The sequence below is a fragment of the Xenopus laevis genome, chromosome 2S, assembly GCF_017654675.1.
Source record: "Xenopus laevis strain J_2021 chromosome 2S, Xenopus_laevis_v10.1, whole genome shotgun sequence".
Classification (NCBI taxonomy): domain Eukaryota; kingdom Metazoa; phylum Chordata; class Amphibia; order Anura; family Pipidae; genus Xenopus; species Xenopus laevis.
The window spans coordinates 55,879,241-55,897,135 of record NC_054374.1 but is presented as its reverse complement, the minus strand read 5'-3'; the positions used below and the strand labels follow the sequence as shown (position 1 = coordinate 55,897,135).

Here is a 17,895-nt window from a genome sequence, read left to right as displayed (position 1 = left end):
GTTTCGACTTTCTCGTCTTAACTTAATGCATAGCCAACTTGCCATTTATGCCAGGCTGTAGGCATTGTTTTAACCAATCACAGGATCTCAGACTGACAATGTAGGTTTATACAAGTAGGTTTTTCCTGGGAAGTCTTAAGTTTCTGTGCTCTTTTACCGAAGGGTAGAGTGCATTTGGATGAAATCCTGTAGATTTTTGGGTTGTATTCCTGAATTTTTATTTCCTGCCTTAGTGCTGCTCTATCCCAGGCTAAACAAGAGTACTATACTACTAGAATAGTAGTACCCATAATGTTTTCCTTATTCAAACTGTTTGTTTATCCGTCTACAAATGAAATGATAACATCTGAACATACAGTATACCCCCCCCCAGGATTCTATAACTATTTTCCCTCCCTTCTGATTCCATTATTTTAACCCTTCCAAAATTTACCCTTTCTTTTTTCAACTCTTTTGATCTTATAACTGTGTCTGAAGTCTCAAAACTTCTCCTTTCCTCCCCATCAGCAACTTGCTCACTTGATCCAATGCTATCACCAGTACTAAAACAGTGCGCTCCTCTCCTTACTCCAGTACTTACTCATACTTACAGTTCCTCACAAACTTCTGGTATTTTTGCCTCATTATTCAGTCAGGCCTGTTTCAAACCCATGCTGTAAAAGGCTTCAATGAAACCCATTATGTAAGAGGCTTCAATGAAACCCATTCTGTTTGTGTAACTATAGCCCTGCCTTTCTCTTACCACTAGCCTCTAAACTTCTGGAACGCCTTGTCTTTTCTCATATTACTAACTTTGTCTGCACCTTTAATCTGCCTGACTATGCAGTCTGGCTTTTAATGTGCACACTTTACTGACACTACTTTATTTAGAGGTGCAAACAATCTCTAGACTGCTAAGGCCAAACGACATTACTTTGTTCTTATTCTCTTGGACTTATTTTCTGCTTTTGGTACTGTTGCCCATTCTGTTGTATTACATATTCTTCATTCACTTGGTATCCGGGATCAAGCTGCATTCAGGTTCCTTTCCTACCTTTCTGACCGCTCCTTCTCTGTTACTTTTGCTAACAAAGCATCTGCCCTGGTTCAGCTTAGTGTGGGGGTGCCTCAGGGTTCTGTATTTTGTCCTCTGTCTTCTCCTTCTACACTTTCTCTTTAAGAGACCATATATCTTCATTTGGCCTTAAATATCAGCTATATGCTGATGACATACAGATGTTAGATACCCTTCACTAACTGCTGACCCCTGATTTTCAGACCCAGATTGCCAACTTCCTACTAGCTATCTACTCCTGGACGAACCAATGCCATCTCAAGCTCAACCTAACCAAAACTGAGTACATATTTTTTCTCACCTAAACCTAGCCTCTCTTTTCGTTTCACCATAACCGTTGACCCTAATTTAGCATGCTGCCTGGGGGTTATCTTTGACCAGCTTTTCTCATTCTCTAATCATATTAATACTACTGCCAAAACCTACCACTTCTTCCACCGCAATATAGCCAAGGTGCACCCCTTTCTTTCACTAATAACAGCCAAAACACAAAACTATGCCCTTATCCTATCCCATTTAGACTATTGCAGTATCCTGCTAACTGGTTTTCCTGACTCTCATCTCTCTCTCCTATGCAATTAATCTGCTCCTCCTGCTTTCTCTTAAGAGGAAACCTGTTCAAACCCAATTAAAATCCTTGACATGACTGCCTTCTGCTAACATTCAGAGCCCTCTACATTTCTTCACTTGACTCGCTCTACATTCCTGGCAGTCTTCACACCTTAAACCTTTCTATCTTGCTGCTCCTTAACTCTGTAATTGCATCCCTGAATTCCTCCATAAGAAATGTTGTTTCAATATCTTCAAGAAAAAACCTTTTGGAGGACTAGAACACTAGCCTAGTCAATGTCTTTACCTTGTGTACATTTCCCCTCCAATTTGTGCCTGTATGTTAGCCACCCATCCACTTAGACTGTAGGCTACAGTGCATGGAGCACTTTCCTGTTGTGTCTCTTACCACATAGCACTTAAGCTCTGTGTTCTTTGTATCTATTTATAATACACAAAAGCCATGAATATCCTGTAAATTATATCCTTATAAACGGTGAGTAGTGATGTCATCAGTTATAAACGGTGAGTAGTGATGTCATTTCTGTCACATGACTCACTAAAATTTGTGTATTATAATAAATAAAGTACCCCCAGTTGTAAAATATGAGGATATTAGAAGTTACCTCGGAGTTCCATGACCTGTATAAAAACACTCGGCCTTCGGCCTCGTGTTTTTATATGGTCATGAAACTCCTCGGTAACTTATAATATCCTTATATTTTACAAGAGGGGGTACTTTATTCACTATATTATGTTGGCTTTGAAAAAGCCAACATCTTGATCTACTAGTTCAGCTCGTTCTTATTCTTCTTATTATGTTGGCTTTGAAAAAGCCAACATCTTGATCTACTTGTTCAGCTCGTTCTTATTATGTTGGCTTTGAAAAAGCCAACATCTTGATCTACTAGTTCAGCTCGTTCTTATTCTTATTAGTGGTGCTTGCGAAGCAAAGCATCACTACTGTTATCTTGCAAACTTATTAGTGGTGCTTGCGAAGCAAAGCATCACTACTGTTATCTTGCAAACTTATTTTTAGTGGTGCTTGCGAAGCAAAGCATCACTACTGTTATCTTGCAAACTTATTTTTATTCTTCTTCCGTATGAAAGTTTGGCGCGTAACTAGTCCCGCACCGTTTGTCCTAGACCCATGAATGAGGTGTCAAATCGTGCGGCTTAATCGGGAATGGGGTGGTATGACTTTTCTAAGGGGTGGGTGGTTAATTGCCCCTTGCGGGGGCAATTAACCACCCCGAAAAGTCCCATAGATTAACATTGAGGCCAACTTTTGACGGATTCTAGCGCAGAGAGGGAATCTTGTAGAAACGTTAAATTTACCACATTTGAAGAGGTTTGCGCCCTTTGTCAGATGATACCCCACACGAGGGTATAAGTTTTACCCCCGGGGCAGGAGAGGTCCCCAAATTTGCCCCATTGACTTATAATGGGGAATTTATCGAATAATTAGTTTGTCGCAGACCCATGAATGAGGTGTCAAACCGTTCAGCTTATTCGGGAATGGGGTGTTGTGACTTTTCTGTCCTATTTTGGGGACCCAAAAAAGTGAGCGGAGCCGCAAACAACCAATCAGATTTTCCCTATTGACTTCAATGAGAAAATGTAAACAGCTGTAATTCTCACAGTAATAAAGCCAGAGCTCCCAAACTTGGCACCGTGGGTCACTGGGTGACTGCAGCCAAAATTTACAAAAAGTGGGCGGAGTCTATAACAGCCAATCAAATTTCAGCCATTCAATTAAATAGGAAAATTTTAAACTGCTGCCGCTCTTAGACGGTTAATGGCAGCCTCCTCAAAGTTGGCACAGTTGGTCACTGGGGGACTGGGATTAAAATTAAGAAAAGTGGGTGGAGCCAAAACCAACCAATCAGATTTCTTTGATTGGTTTTAATGGGAAAAATTAAGAAGGCTGCCATTCTCTCAGTATTGATGTCAGGGACCTTGAATATCACAAATGTGGTCGCTGGGGGTTTCCACTTCAAGTTTAGAAAAAGTGGGCGGAGCCACCAACAACCAATCAAATTTCATTCATTGATTTTCAATAGAAAAAAATAGAAATGCTGCCATTTTTACACATTAAATGACAGCATTCCCAAACTTTGGTATGTTAGTCACTGAGTGACTGTGGTTCACAATTAGGAAAAAAAGGGGCCGGGCAACAACAGCCAATCAGATTTGGGCCTGAGTTTTGCCACGGCAAGCACCACTCACATTTTCTTCAGGAAATGTACCTCTCTAGTTTTTATTCTTCTTCCGTATGAAAGTTTGGCGCGTAACTAGTCCCGCACCGTTTGTCCTAGACCCATGAATGAGGTGTCAAATCGTGCGGCTTAATCGGGAATGGGTTGGTATGACTTTTCTAAGGGGTGGGTGGTTAATTGCCCCTTGCGGGGGCAATTAACCACCCCGAAAAGTCCCATAGATTAACATTGAGGCCAACTTTTGACGGATTCTAGCGCAGAGAGGGAATCTTGTAGAAACGTTAAATTTACCACATTTGAAGAGGTTTGCGACCTGTGTCAGATGATACCCCACACGAGGGTATAAGTTTTACCCCCGGGGCAGGAGAGGTCCCCAAATTTGCCCCATTGACTTATAATGGGGAATTTATCGAATAATTAGTTTGTCGCAGACCCATGAATGAGGTGTCAAACCGTTCAGCTTATTCGGGAATGGGGTGTTGTGACTTTTCTGTCCTATTTTGGGGACCCAAAAAAGTGAGCGGAGCCGCAAACAACCAATCAGATTTTCCCTATTGACTTCAATGAGAAAATGTAAACAGCTGTAATTCTCACAGTAATAAAGCCAGAGCTCCCAAACTTGGCACCGTGGGTCACTGGGTGACTGCAGCCAAAATTTACAAAAAGTGGGCGGAGTCTACAACAGCCAATCAAATTTCAGCCATTCAATTAAATAGGAAAATTTTAAACTGCTGCCGCTCTTAGACGGTTAATGGCAGGGTCCTCAAACTTGGCACAGTTGGTCACTGGGGGACTGGGATTAAAATTAAGAAAAGTGGGTGGAGCCAAAACCAACCAATCAGATTTCTTTGATTGGTTTTAATGGGAAAAATTAAGAAGGCTGCCATTCTCTCAGTATTGATGTCAGGGACCTTGAATATCACAAATGTGGTCGCTGGGGGTTTCCACTTCAAGTTTAGAAAAAGTGGGCGGAGCCACCAACAACCAATCAAATTTCATTCATTGATTTTCAATAGAAAAAAATAGAAATGCTGCCATTTTTACACATTAAATGACAGCATTCCCAAACTTTGGTATGTTAGTCACTGAGTGACTGTGGTTCACAATTAGGAAAAAAAGGGGCGGGGCAACAACAGCCAATCAGATTTGGGCCCGAGTTTTGCCACGGCAAGCACCACTCACATTTTCTTCAGGAAATGTACCTCTCTTTCTTATTATTATTATTAGCGCCCCCCGGTTTTCTAAACGCTACTCCTCCTACAGTTTTAGGGGTACAAGCGCCAAACTTTCCACACCTATTCGCCTTATAGCAAAGTACGTTGCTTGTGCTTTAGTAAGCGATCCCACCCACTGCGCCCGTGCGGCGGACCACCGAAGACGCCTTTTTTCGTATTGACTTTGACAGGGAAAATTTTCAAATCGATGCCGCTCGTACAGTTTTGAAGCTACACTCCCCAAACTCGGACCGCATATTGTTGGTGTCACCCCGAATAAAAATATGTATTTTTGGGGGGCACCCCAAAGTGGGCGGAGCTACCAACAGCCAATGAAATTTTAGCAATTTTCTAAACGCTACTCCTCCCAGAGTTTTAGGAGTACAATTATGAAACTTTGCACACTTGTTGGGCTCATACCCGAATAGGTTGCTTGTGCTCTGTTAAGCAATCCCACCCTCCGTGGCCCTGTGGCGGCCCCCCAAAGACCCCATTTTTTCCCATAGACTTTCATTGGCAAATTTGAAACTTTCGCCACTCGTACAGCATTAAAGTTACACTCACCAAACTTGGGTCACTTAGTCATGGGGTCAACCTGAAAAGTTCTGTCACATTTTGGGGACTCCAAAAAGTGGGCGGAGCAACAAACAGCCAATCAGATTTTCCCTATTGACTTCAATGAGAAAATGTCAAACACTGTCATTCCCACAGTGTTAAAGCCAGAGACCCCAAACTTGGCACCATGGGTCACTGGGGTTAGAATTTGGAAAAGTGGGCGGAGTCTACCACAGCCAATCAAATATTAGCCATTTGTTTCAATGGGAAAAGTTAAAACTGTCGCCGCTCTTAGATTGTTCATGGGAGGGTCCTCAAACTTGGCACAGTTGGTAACTGGAGGACCGGGATCAAAATCTGGAAAAGTGGGTGGAGCCAAAAACAACCAATCAGATTTCTTTGATGATTTCAATGGGAAAAATTAAAATTGCTGCCATTTGCACATTATTGCTGTCATGGACCTCGAATATCACAAATGTGGTCACTGGGTGTTTGCACTTCAAAGTTAGGAAAAGTGGGTGGAGCCACCAACAACCAATCAAATGTCATTCATTGATTTTCAAGAGAAAAACATAAAACTGCTGCCATTTTTACAGGTTTAATGTCATGATTCCGAAACCTTAAAGTGTTAGTCACTTGGTGACTCTGGTTCAGAATTAGGAAAAAAAGGGGGCGGGGCAACAACAGCCAATCGGACTTCAGCCATTGACCTTAATGTAAAACGCCAAATTGCTGCTATTATTATGGCGTCCATGCCAAGTGTCCCAAACTCAGCACAATTACTCACTGGGTGACTGTGGTCAAAATTTAGGAAAAGTGGGCGGAGCCAATAACAGCCAATCACATTTTACCTATTGACTTCAATGTAAAAGTTTCAAATACTACCATTCTCACAGTTTTAAAGCCAGAGGCCCCAAACTTGGTACAGACCATGACTGGGTGACTGGGGTTAAAATTCGGAAAACTGGGTGGAGCTTAAAACAGCCAATCAAATGTTACCTATTGCTAATCAATGTCAATATATAAGTTGCTGCCATTCTTTCACAGTTAATGGCAGGGACATCAAACTTGGCACAGTCGGTCACAGGGGGACTGGGATTCAAATTTTAAAAGTGGGTGGAGCCAAAAACAGCCAATCAGGTTTTTTGGATTGATTTTAATGGTACAATTTGATCTGCTTCAATTTTCACAGTTTTAAACCAGATTCTACCAACTTTGTGTACTCTCTATGCACCAGGGGCGACTGGCCCCAACACCTCTTGCGTTTCAAAGCCAACATCTTGTGGTTTCTTCAGAAACGACACCATCTAGTTGCATTTGTTATGTGATTTATACTCCCTGTGTGTACTTTTATTCATTGTACGGTGCTGTGGCTTCTTAGCAGTGCTTTACAAATAAAGTTGTTCATACGTACATTCTATCAATGCAAAATTCAGGGAGCTGTGGGTAGCCTGGAAAAACAAAGATATGGCTTTTCTGATGCTTTTTTTTTTAATTTAATACAATTAAATTTCCTTTGAAAAATGGATTTCAGCACAGGATTTTACTTTAGAACGCCTATTATGACTGTATGTGTCATTTTATTTGCAATTTAATCTGAATTCTCTTTTGATGCATTTATTTCTCATCAATTTGGCTGTGGTTATATTATATAATTACTTTTTTTTTTTTTTTTTTTTTTTTTTTTAATACAAGTGGTTATGTTAGCCAAGTGCAAGAGGCCCCTTCAAGCTCATGGCATCTGCCTACACAGCGGCTGTCACCTGCCCAGGAACAGGGGACAGCACGACCATTCTGTCCAAAGTGACGAAGAGATAGCAAAACAAACTATCTTTCTGCAGCTCTAGCTGAATGCTATAATACATGCTGACTTTCAAAGCATGCTCTTTCTCAGTCTGTTGCAGGATCTTCAGATCTGGCACTAAAATGGCTGTGTTGATTGTCTTTTAACTACATTAATGCAGGCAAGTGCCAGGTTTTTGCAGAGGTCAACAGTGAACCAGTTAAACATCGAAAATGTACTGCAGAACTTCTATGCTTTGAAACTACATCAAGGCTTAGTCATCCCACAGTCAGGCTGTTATTAGTATGCATGTTGGTAGGGGTGACTCTGCAGCTCACTTGCCACCATTTCAGGGCATATAGACAAGGACATGGTTTTTTTTGTGGTTTTCCCTGAAGATGCCCCCCCAGTAAAGTAACGATGGAGGGATGGGCCCAGGTACAGACCGTGCAGCCGGACAATATTAGAATATTTTACCTTTTTTTGCTTTACAGTTATATTTTCTAATTTTTTTTATCACCACCACTCCTATATACTGCCCATACAGATAGGAAAGAAAGGTAGGTGTGTGTGTGTGTGTGTGTGTGTGTGTGTATATTAAAAATCTTGATTAAATAAAAAAAATTATATGCACATATTTTTGGTGTAAGATATGAGTTGTATATTAAATGCTCTGAGGTGTCAATATCTGTAAAAAAAACAAAAAAAACAAAAAAAAAAAAGATAGATTTTTCCATCTATTCTTTTGGCCTTGTAGAACATTGCAATTACACATTGATGATATTGCATATAAAGCTTTAAACATGTCACTTTATTTCCAGACATAAAATATTTGTAAAGGAAATTCATCAAATAAAGTTCTCTTTGACTTAAATAATTAGTTTGTTTCATATATGTTTATTGGACTTAACTTTAATATTTGCAAGGAAATCCATAAAATTGTAGCCCGGTAGGAATGCTTTTTCGGCAGGATTCCACAGGAAGGGACTGCTTTAAATAGTGTTTTGAAGCGGCACAACATATTTACCCTAGTGTTTCAGTGCCTAGTGGCCCTAACAATGTGTAACTGTTCTCCACCAATCTATGACCGGTGTGCCCTGCAATATATGACACATGTCATAGTCACTGCAAATCAAAATGTTGACATAGGTCTTGAAGTTGCTTGTTGGGTGTGTATATGGAGCTGTGGGATTAGAATGGGGCCATGGGGAGGAAGGAGTGAGGGGGCACTAATTATACTTCTTAAAGAGATCCCATCTAAACGTAGCTTTAGATTAAACTCCCCAATGAATAATAAATATAAATAGTAGTAACATCCACTAGTGCTTATCATGCAAAATGGGAGAGTTAGAGTTATTTGTATGCAGAGAAAATTAAGTTACAATAGCCATTACTAAGACATGGTGGTATTAAAGGTGACTTGGCTGTGATTTTAGGCTGTTACACCATTTTTAGGAGGGAGCAAGGGATTAAAAAGGTGAAGCAGTCTGTCAAGACAAAGCAGAATTAAAGCCATGCACTAAACACATTAATTAACAGTGACATCAAAGGCAGAACAGGCGAAACTTTTTTTCAGCGTCTGCAGCTTAAATGTATGTTAATATTCCTTTGGATAGCTTTGTGGGGTAATGATATAAGCATATATTAAAGCTGCAGACCTTAGAGGTGTCGAGCAGATACAGGGACCGGAAGAACGCACAACGGAGCATCCAGTTCACTTTTCATGTTTTTCTAGCTATTTTCAAAAGCAGATCCTTTAATTTGGCACAAGGAAAAAGATACCCTGGAACAATGTTGGTCTCTATTAAAATATATTGCTTAAAACAGCTCATGTGTAAAACCCTGCTTCATGTAAATAAACCATTTTCATAATATACTTTTTTAGTAGTATGTGCCATTGCGTAATCCTAAATAGAAAATTGCCATTTTAAAGGAGAAGGAAAGGTTAAAACTAAGTAAGCTTTATCAGAAAGGTCTATATAAATAAACCAGTAAACCCTCAAAGTAATGCTTATCTGAGTCCTCTGTCAAAAGAAAAAACACATTTCTTTCCTTCTATTGTGTACACATGGGCTTCTGTATCAGACTTCCTGTTTTCAGCATGAACCTCCAGGGCAGGGCTTGAGCATGCTCAGTTTGCTCCTCTCCCCCTCCCTCCTCCTATTCCTGTTGTAATCTGAGTTTAGAGCTATGAGTGAGCAGGGAGAGACTCGGGCAGGAAGTGATATCACACCAAGGGAATACGGCAGCTGTTATCCTAACAAACAGAGACAGCATCTAGAGCTGTTTACTCAGGTATGGTAAAGAATTCTGCAGAATAAATATAGCATCCTAGCTTGCACTATTGTGGCTAATCTATTGGCAATAAACTGTCTTGGAGCTTTCCTTCTCCTTAAAAAAAAATAAGGGCAGCCTCCTGGTCACATGAGCCAATTAACAGACAGAGTTCTGTCTTTTGATTCCTCACTCCTTCCTGTTATAGTTAGAGCTGCACTATTTCTGTTCAGGTAATCTCTGAGGCAGCACAGAGACCTTCACGAAATTGTGGTTCAGGTCAAGATAGGTAAAAGGGCAATTATTTTGTCTGAGAACTATACCATGTTAGTTTGAAGTTTTTGGATCGGTAAATAAGGGATAAGGTACTGGAATACATTACAAAGGGGAAAAAAGAAGCACACCATACTTCAGTGCTGTTAGTTCAGGATTGGGGTCTGTCTATGGTCTTTTGCTTTTGTACTTGCTTATTAATGACATTATCATTGTAAGTACTACGTATATGTTCTATATGGAATGTTTTCGCTTTGCGGGGAGATTTGACTGCATAAGTGAAAACTGGCATATGAAGGTCAGTTGATAAATGCAAATATATGAAAATTATGAAAATGTTTGTGTTTTGATGTTCTTTTTAATTGATTTATTAAAATGTGATTAATTGCATTGATTAATTTAATAAATGTTTGTGGATAATGTATAATAAAATATGTAACTCTAAACCATGTCAGTCAGGTGCTATTGAAGTACTGAGTTGCATAAAAAGGGGTCATCAAATAGAGGGATGACATTTTGCTTGTTTATTGAACCCTTGTCTGTGCAGTATGCTTAATTTCTCAATCCCTAAGAATATCACTCCATTTAAAATGTGCAAGTTAACTAGTAAATTAAGTATTAAAATATGAGGAGATGATTACTCTTTACAAGTACATAGAGGACTTAGATAGCTGGGAAACTTTATTGACATAGAAAAGGACAAATGTAAATGCTTATTTTAAATTGGTAAATGGTTCTTATTACCTTCCTTCCTGAAATGGCATACTAAAAATTATATATTGCCAACCTTTTGCCCACATTGCACCTTGAAATATTTTGTCAAAAGCAGGGTTACCTGGCACCGTTTTAGTTTTTATCATGTCACTTTCTCAGCTTCTCTGCCATAATGTGCCTCACATCACTTACTAAATGGTTCATGTGAGCTTATTCTGTCACAGGAAAACATGTTTTTTTCAAATAGTTAATAGTGCTGCTCCAACAAATTTCTTCATTGAAATCTGTTTTTCAGATTTTTTTATATTTAATTTTGATATCTGACATGGAGCTAGACATAATGGTTTCCCTGGTGCCCTCAGTCATGTGCTCTCATAAACTTCAGTCACTCTTTACTGCTGCACTACAAGTTGGAGTGATATCAGTTCCTCTCTCATTGCAGTATATCAACAGAACAGTGGAAAGGTAACCAAATAACAGCTCTCTGACACAAGATAACTTCCTGGTAGCTATGAGAAGACTCAATAGTAAAAATACAAGTCCCACTGTGACTCCTCCATTACATTGAAAAATAGAAACAATAGTTTATCTGAAAGCAGTTCTATTTTGAAGTTCTGGCGGCCTACACACCAATATTACAGCTAAAAAAAACACTTGTTGGTTCAGGAATAATATTTTATATGGTAGACTGAATTATTTGTAATGTAACCTGTGTCATTTAGTAATAAAAATTACACCATAAAATTCGACAGAATCCATGTCATGTACAATATTAATACCTCACACTACCAAATTGTACACAAAATGACACACATTTAAGGACTTTTTATATATCTATTATTTTTATTATTCTATTTTATTTATCTTCTCAGCCTGCTTCACCAATTTGTGAAACTGAAGTGCACATAATAAAGCATTGTGGTGTCCCAGAAATGATGCTGCTTATCAAAGGTGCTGACATTGGTAAATCACATGCAGGTTGTTGTGTAATAATTGCTGGATGACCTATTTTACTTTGGAAGAAAAATAGCTGTGTTTTGGGTCTGGTGCAAGCACACATTGGATTTTGGTTTACACAACCACCATGTGTGTTGGCGCCTGTGTAATGGTTCTGGATGTAGGCAAGAAAGGAATCCGATGGCAGAATAGGGGTTGCGTCTTGGCCTCTGAGTCCCCCAGGTCAGCCCCTGTCTGCAGTTAACCTAACTGTTTCAGGCTTTGATTAATTTGTCCTGCTTTGTACAAACATTTCTATGTGCAGGTCCATGGAACACGTAGAGCAGAGAGGAAGCATTAGTGCAATAGATAATATTGCTTATTTTGTGTTCTGTGTTCTGAATAAAGTGAACTAAATAAACAACCATTGGATTTTTCCATTACTATACTACATTTGCTCGTACAGTCCCTGTACCGGAATATTTATATGATATTTTTGTTTTACAGACCGAAAAGGGAAGTGCTTTACACGAAGCTGCTTTATTTGGCAAGACAGATGTGGTTCTTATGCTTCTGAATTCAGGTAATACCTGCTGAGGTAATATCCAGCTATTTATCAAGTTCAATAAAGACTCTTATTTTCATATTCAGTAGTGCTGTGATTTGTTTTTGCATATTTTTATGTCCATTTTCTTTCTATTTCTGTTGTCTTCAAATACCCTATTTTCTCCTGCTGCGTATAATAAAGGTTGCAGTGTTTAGCTTTGTTCAACATGAGCCCCATAACTAGTAATTTTATTAGAAATTCATTCTGTTAAAATAACAGTTCTGTCAAGATAAAACTGGGTAACAGGCTGTGCAAAATAATTTTTTTTCCCAATAGAATTAGTACAAAAATGTAATCCATAAAGGATGGAGTGACACATTGTCTAATATATTATCTGAGCAGAACATCCTCTTTTGGCTTTTTCTAACCTGTACAGAGACTGGGTCACAAAGGGGCCACACAGAACAAAACTGTCCCGTAAGTCCGAACCTCCGTATTAATGATTAAAGCAAACTAACTGAACAGTTCTGTGCCTTGTGGCTTTTTTAAGGAGAAAGACAGCTAATGAAGCAGTTTATTGCCAATAGATTAGTCACGCTAGTGCAAGCTATAAGACTATATTTATTCTGCATAATGCTTTATCATACTTGAGTAAACAGCTGTAGACACTGTTTGTTTAGGATAACATCTGCCATATTAGCTTGGTGTGGCATGACTTCCTGTCTGAGTCTCTCCCTGCTCACTCATAGCTCTGTGCTCAGATTACAGGAAAGGGGGGGGGAGGGGGAGAGAGGAACAAACTGAGCATGCTCAAGCCCTAGCCCTGAAGGTTTATGCTGAAAACAGGAAGTCTAATACAGAAGCCTATTTTTTCACAATAGAAATGCAGTGTTTCTTTTGACAGAGGACTCAGAGCAGCATTACTTTGATGGTTTACTGGTTTATTTATATAGACCTTTCTAATAAAGCTTACTTAATTTCAGCCTTTCCTTCTCCTTTAAGTCAATGACTGACAGACAAAGGGGAAGTTGTGTTCCGGCTACTATGTTACTCTAGTCTTTTTAGATAAATTTTTGGCTAAATAACTCTACTGAAAACAACTTTTTCTCTAAGCGGCCCGTCCTGTCAATGCAAACACTAGGGGTTTATATTCCTTGATCTCTGGAGGCAGGACAGAAGGATAATTGGATCTCCTCCCTTCTATATAAAGGTGAACTCCACCTCTAAGATCCAATTTTTATTCTGTCCTGTCAAGAAAGTAGATGACAGTACTGTTAGTTTGTGTAGTTGGGCTTTTAGTTTCTATTTCTTGGAGGTTTGCAGAGTTACCGCCTAGGGCTGTACAAGTGACTGTTCTCTCATTAATAGCATCCAGCAAAAGGAACTAATGGGCTACCACTTGTCAATATTAGTTAGAATCTCAACAAGGGAAGGACTGGAGCAAGGGATAACACATCAACCCAACTGTGTTGAAACTGTCCTGCAAGGTCGAGTACTACAGGTTAACTGGTGACGAGTCTTTCCCATTTTGTGCTGATTCTCAGGCAGCAGATTACCAGGTTCACAGTACACGTAAGTTTAGTGACGCAAACACAATTCCAAGTGCATGCGCGCTCTGTTTTAAATGCATTTACAGTCTAACCCTCCTAACCCATGTATGTCACATCCAACTACACGTGACCAACAACCACACAATAGCGAAGACAGCAGGCGGAAGCAACCAGACAAGTGTTTGACACTGAATGCTCTAAGTCAGACCGCAGAATCGCTATGACACTATGCTTTGTATCCTGTACTAGAGGAGCAAAAGAAGGGCAGGGACAAGACACTAAAAGTAGACTTGGTACCATACAGATATACTACCTTAAACCTTGACCCAATTCTAAGCAATCTGACCAATACCTTAAACTGGTGGACTAAACTCCCTCTATCTCTCTGGGGTAGGGTCAATGTCATTAAAATGATTTACCTCCCCAAAATTCTCTACCTTCTCCACGATGCGCCAGTGTTTTTCCCCAAAAAGTACTTTAAAAGTATAAACCAAATCTTGATCCCCTTCTCTGGAACAATAAAACACCCAGAATTGCTTGGTCAAAGTTGTGTGCCCCATGCGAGGAGGGAGGACTGGCCCTCTCCAACTTCCATTGGTACTACGTAGCTTCACAAATATATTACCTCCACTGGTGCTTTAACCCTGACCCATATAACCCAAACTCGCAGCTACAAGCTCTTTTATTGTCCTCATGGTAGATTCTTCGCAGCTTTCTTTATCGGAATCCCAGGGATTCTGGCCCTCTACCAACAACACTAACTACCCCACATAAGGCTTGACTGATAGCCCTCAAGATCTTGAGACATACACCACCCCTCCTATCCCCTCACCTCCCACTCTGGTGAAATTCCTATTTAAATCACTTTAGATCCTTGCAAGACTCTGTTTTTTTTGACCAAGGCAAGGAATAAAATGCTTGAAGGACCTCCTTGAAAACCACACTTTCCCCACCTATCCCACACTGCAACAAAAGTGCCACCTAACGCAAATTCTGCTTTTTAAGTACCTCCAATTACGACATACCTTCCACTCCCAATTTAGCACTCTTACTCCCCAGCAATCTAGCCTTGTCATAGAAGAAGCCCTCCATGATCCCAACCCAGCAAAACTAGTGTCCCGGCTCTACCAACAACTCCTTTTATCCGGCCCCAAACCTTTTCACTTAGCACAAGAGTGGTGGACTTGCAAAATTGTAGGCCTTGAATAAGATAACTGGGACGAAGCAACAGAGCACATATACGCTGGCACAATTTCATTGAAAGACAAACTAATACAGTATAAAATTATGCACCATTTTTACATACCTCTCGTACGACTCAAACAGATGGGCCAAATCCCTTGTGACTCCTGTCCCAGGTGTCACCAACTGGCTGCAGATTTCTTCCATTTAATCTGGGAATGCCACACATATTAAGCTTTTGGACACAAGTCGTAAACTATCTAGTGGATAACCTTAACTTCCTGAGAGTAATACCTACTGTTTGCCTTTTGGGGGTCCTAGAAGAGATAATCCCAGCCAATTATGCTCGAATTTGTTTTGGAATTCTACTTTTTTATGCAAAAAAAAAAAAAAAACGGTAGCCCTCCACTGGATGGGTAACCTCTCACCCTCTCTCAGAGCTTGCATACAATTGGTTAATAATGTAGTACCCCTCTACAAACTCACCTACGAAGCTAGGGGAGCACCAATGAAATTTGATAAAATTTGGGGCCCATGGAATGACATTGACCCGACCCCTCTATAGTGAGTCTCAGTTAAGTTCATCTCTTACCATTTAGTCCATCGAGGTTTAGCTCTCCTAGATATTCTTGAGGGTCCCAACATAGCCTTTAGCTGTAACATACATCTGTGTTTGAAAGTGTCCATCTCAACCGTTCAATAACTGTAATGTATTATGCTTGGTGACAGCTTGTGCCTTATATCCAGTCTGCCAACCTTGTATAGATTAGTCTTAAATCCAGCTACAGCATCAGCTGTCCTTGCTTGCACAGCTCAACATTGGTGCCAAGTATTACTTCCACCAACATCCCAACAAGCCTTGCTCACAGACATCGACTTAATCAGACCATCTCCTTTTTGGTCAATTCATCTATAGATATGGTGAAATCCAGTGTCAACACAGTACTTGCTAGGAGGGCTCAGATCTTATGCAGATAATTGCTCCTTCCTACCAACCGGCAAGAAACCCAGACAAGAGAATACCTCCAGATCCTACAACCAATGCTCTTGATCTTCTCATAGCAGACTACTTTATTGCTTTCAAAACTCCTACAGGACCACCCAATCCAGCCAAGATTTCAAATGGGCTGGCCATCATGGCACAAGCAAAGCAGTCAAAAAGACCACTTACCCCCTAAAACCAGCTCAGCATGACACCATCCACTACAACCAGGCCCCGAATGTGGATGTAAGGCTGACAGACTTTCATTCAACTTGGCAAACACAAGACCCATGGGTCCTCGCCATAATCAGAGACTGATACCATTTTCAGTGGCCAGACAACCTGTACAAGGGCAGGCTTTGGGACCTGCACCATAGAATGTCGTCACAATGGGCGCCAGGTGCTCCAGTTGGGGGGGGGGGCAGTTTTCCTATCTCCAACTTGCCAGGGACTTGGTCATTGGCAGAATCACTACTACCAATCAATATACTTTGGTCAGGGCCATCAACAAGGCCATTGCAACCTGGACCCAGCCATTCACTATGCACCTAATCCAAAAACACCACAGCTGCCGCATACATTACCTTAACATACTGGGAGGGACAGGCAATGTTAGAGGTAGCTACAATACTTACGTGGGCAGAACTGATAGTCCCAGCACTTTCAGCAGTCTACATAATATGCGTCCAAAACTGGGATACAGACTACCTCAGTCGCTGGACCATCGACCAGGAGGAATTGTCCCTGAACACTCATGTCTTCCATCAAATAGTGCACTGGTGGGGGGTACCAAACATAGATATGCTGGCCTCCAACTGAAACTTGTGTATCCCTTTCCTCCACTGGCTATCCTACCATGGGTGGTTCAGAAGAGGGGACATGATACTAATTGGGATAGACTGGCCATATCGGCCCTTGTATGCAGATCTCGTATCAATGTCCATAGCCATACCTTGGTGCCTACCATAGATTCCGGACCTACTGACAAAGGGACCGATAAAGCATGGCAATACCTCCATGCTGCATGACAGATCCTCTTGAAAGCGAGGAAGGCATCCATCAACATGACCATCCTAAAGAGGCAACATGTCTCGGAGCTAGCAGCCTTGTCCTGTAAAACACCCTGTTTAGTGATTCACAAGGATAAGGTACTGTTCAGGACAAGGTCATCCTTTCTACCAAAGCTGGTCTCTTCATTCCACATTAATGTGGAGATTAACTTGCCCTCCCACATATATCCAACACTAAGATGTGGTCCATGCAGTAAAATATATCTTGGAAAGAACCAAATCCTTTAGATCAGTGCTGTCCAGCTTCTGTGGTACAGAGGGCCGGAGTTTTTCTGTTCTACATTTTGGAGGGCCGATAATGGAAGCCAGTGTTATCCACTGAGATACGGTCTGATTCTGAGGTTTAAACGATGCAGGGGTCAGTTAATTTCTGTAGTGATACCTTTTAAAGCTTTCATATAGTAAGCAGGCACAGCAGGCAGACTTTCATGTGGGGGGCCACACAAGGGGGCCAGTTGGACAGCCCTGCTTTAGATTGTCAGACACCTCCTTTGTCACATATGGTGGTGCCAGGAAGGGCTCCTCAGCATCCAACAAAACCGTAGCTAAATGGCTAGTTGAGACTATTGGCCTAGCTTATGGTAATAGACAGCTTATTATTGTAGTAGACCTCTTACCACACCATTTCCTGTGAAGGTCTGCTTTAGGTCTACCTTTATTCAATTTTATAGACTACAGGCCCTCCATTTGGGCCCGCCCATGTGTTTAAGGTCCCAAAGGCAGCTGTTAAGCTTTAATCCGATGAGACCCACACTTTAGGGGCACAGCTTTTGCATGTCCCCTAGCGTCTGCACGGAGTACAACCTTAGAAGGGAGGAGACCCAGTTATTCTTTTGTCCTGGCTCCAGAGGTCAAGGAATACAACCATCTAGCATCTGCATTGACAATCCTATGAGAAAGGGATTTTCCAATAAAGGACAACGAAAGCTAAAAAATAAGTAAAGCTCTATGGCAATTCTGGAAGAGTAATTTCTTACATAGCGTAGTAAATCC

The 17,895-nt window shown here is 40.7% G+C and overlaps 1 protein-coding gene across 7 annotated transcripts in view; it reads left to right on the top strand.

Moving 5' to 3' along the window:
• The window catches only part of anks1a.S (ankyrin repeat and sterile alpha motif domain containing 1A S homeolog), a 184,458-nt gene that overhangs the window by 65,686 nt on the left and 100,877 nt on the right, over positions 1–17,895 (top strand). For all 7 annotated transcript variants that reach the window (XM_018248197.2, XM_018248200.2, XM_018248199.2 and 4 more), the window contains 1 exon segment: positions 12,079–12,154. In XM_018248197.2, coding sequence (XP_018103686.1) covers positions 12,079–12,154 — 76 coding nt within the window.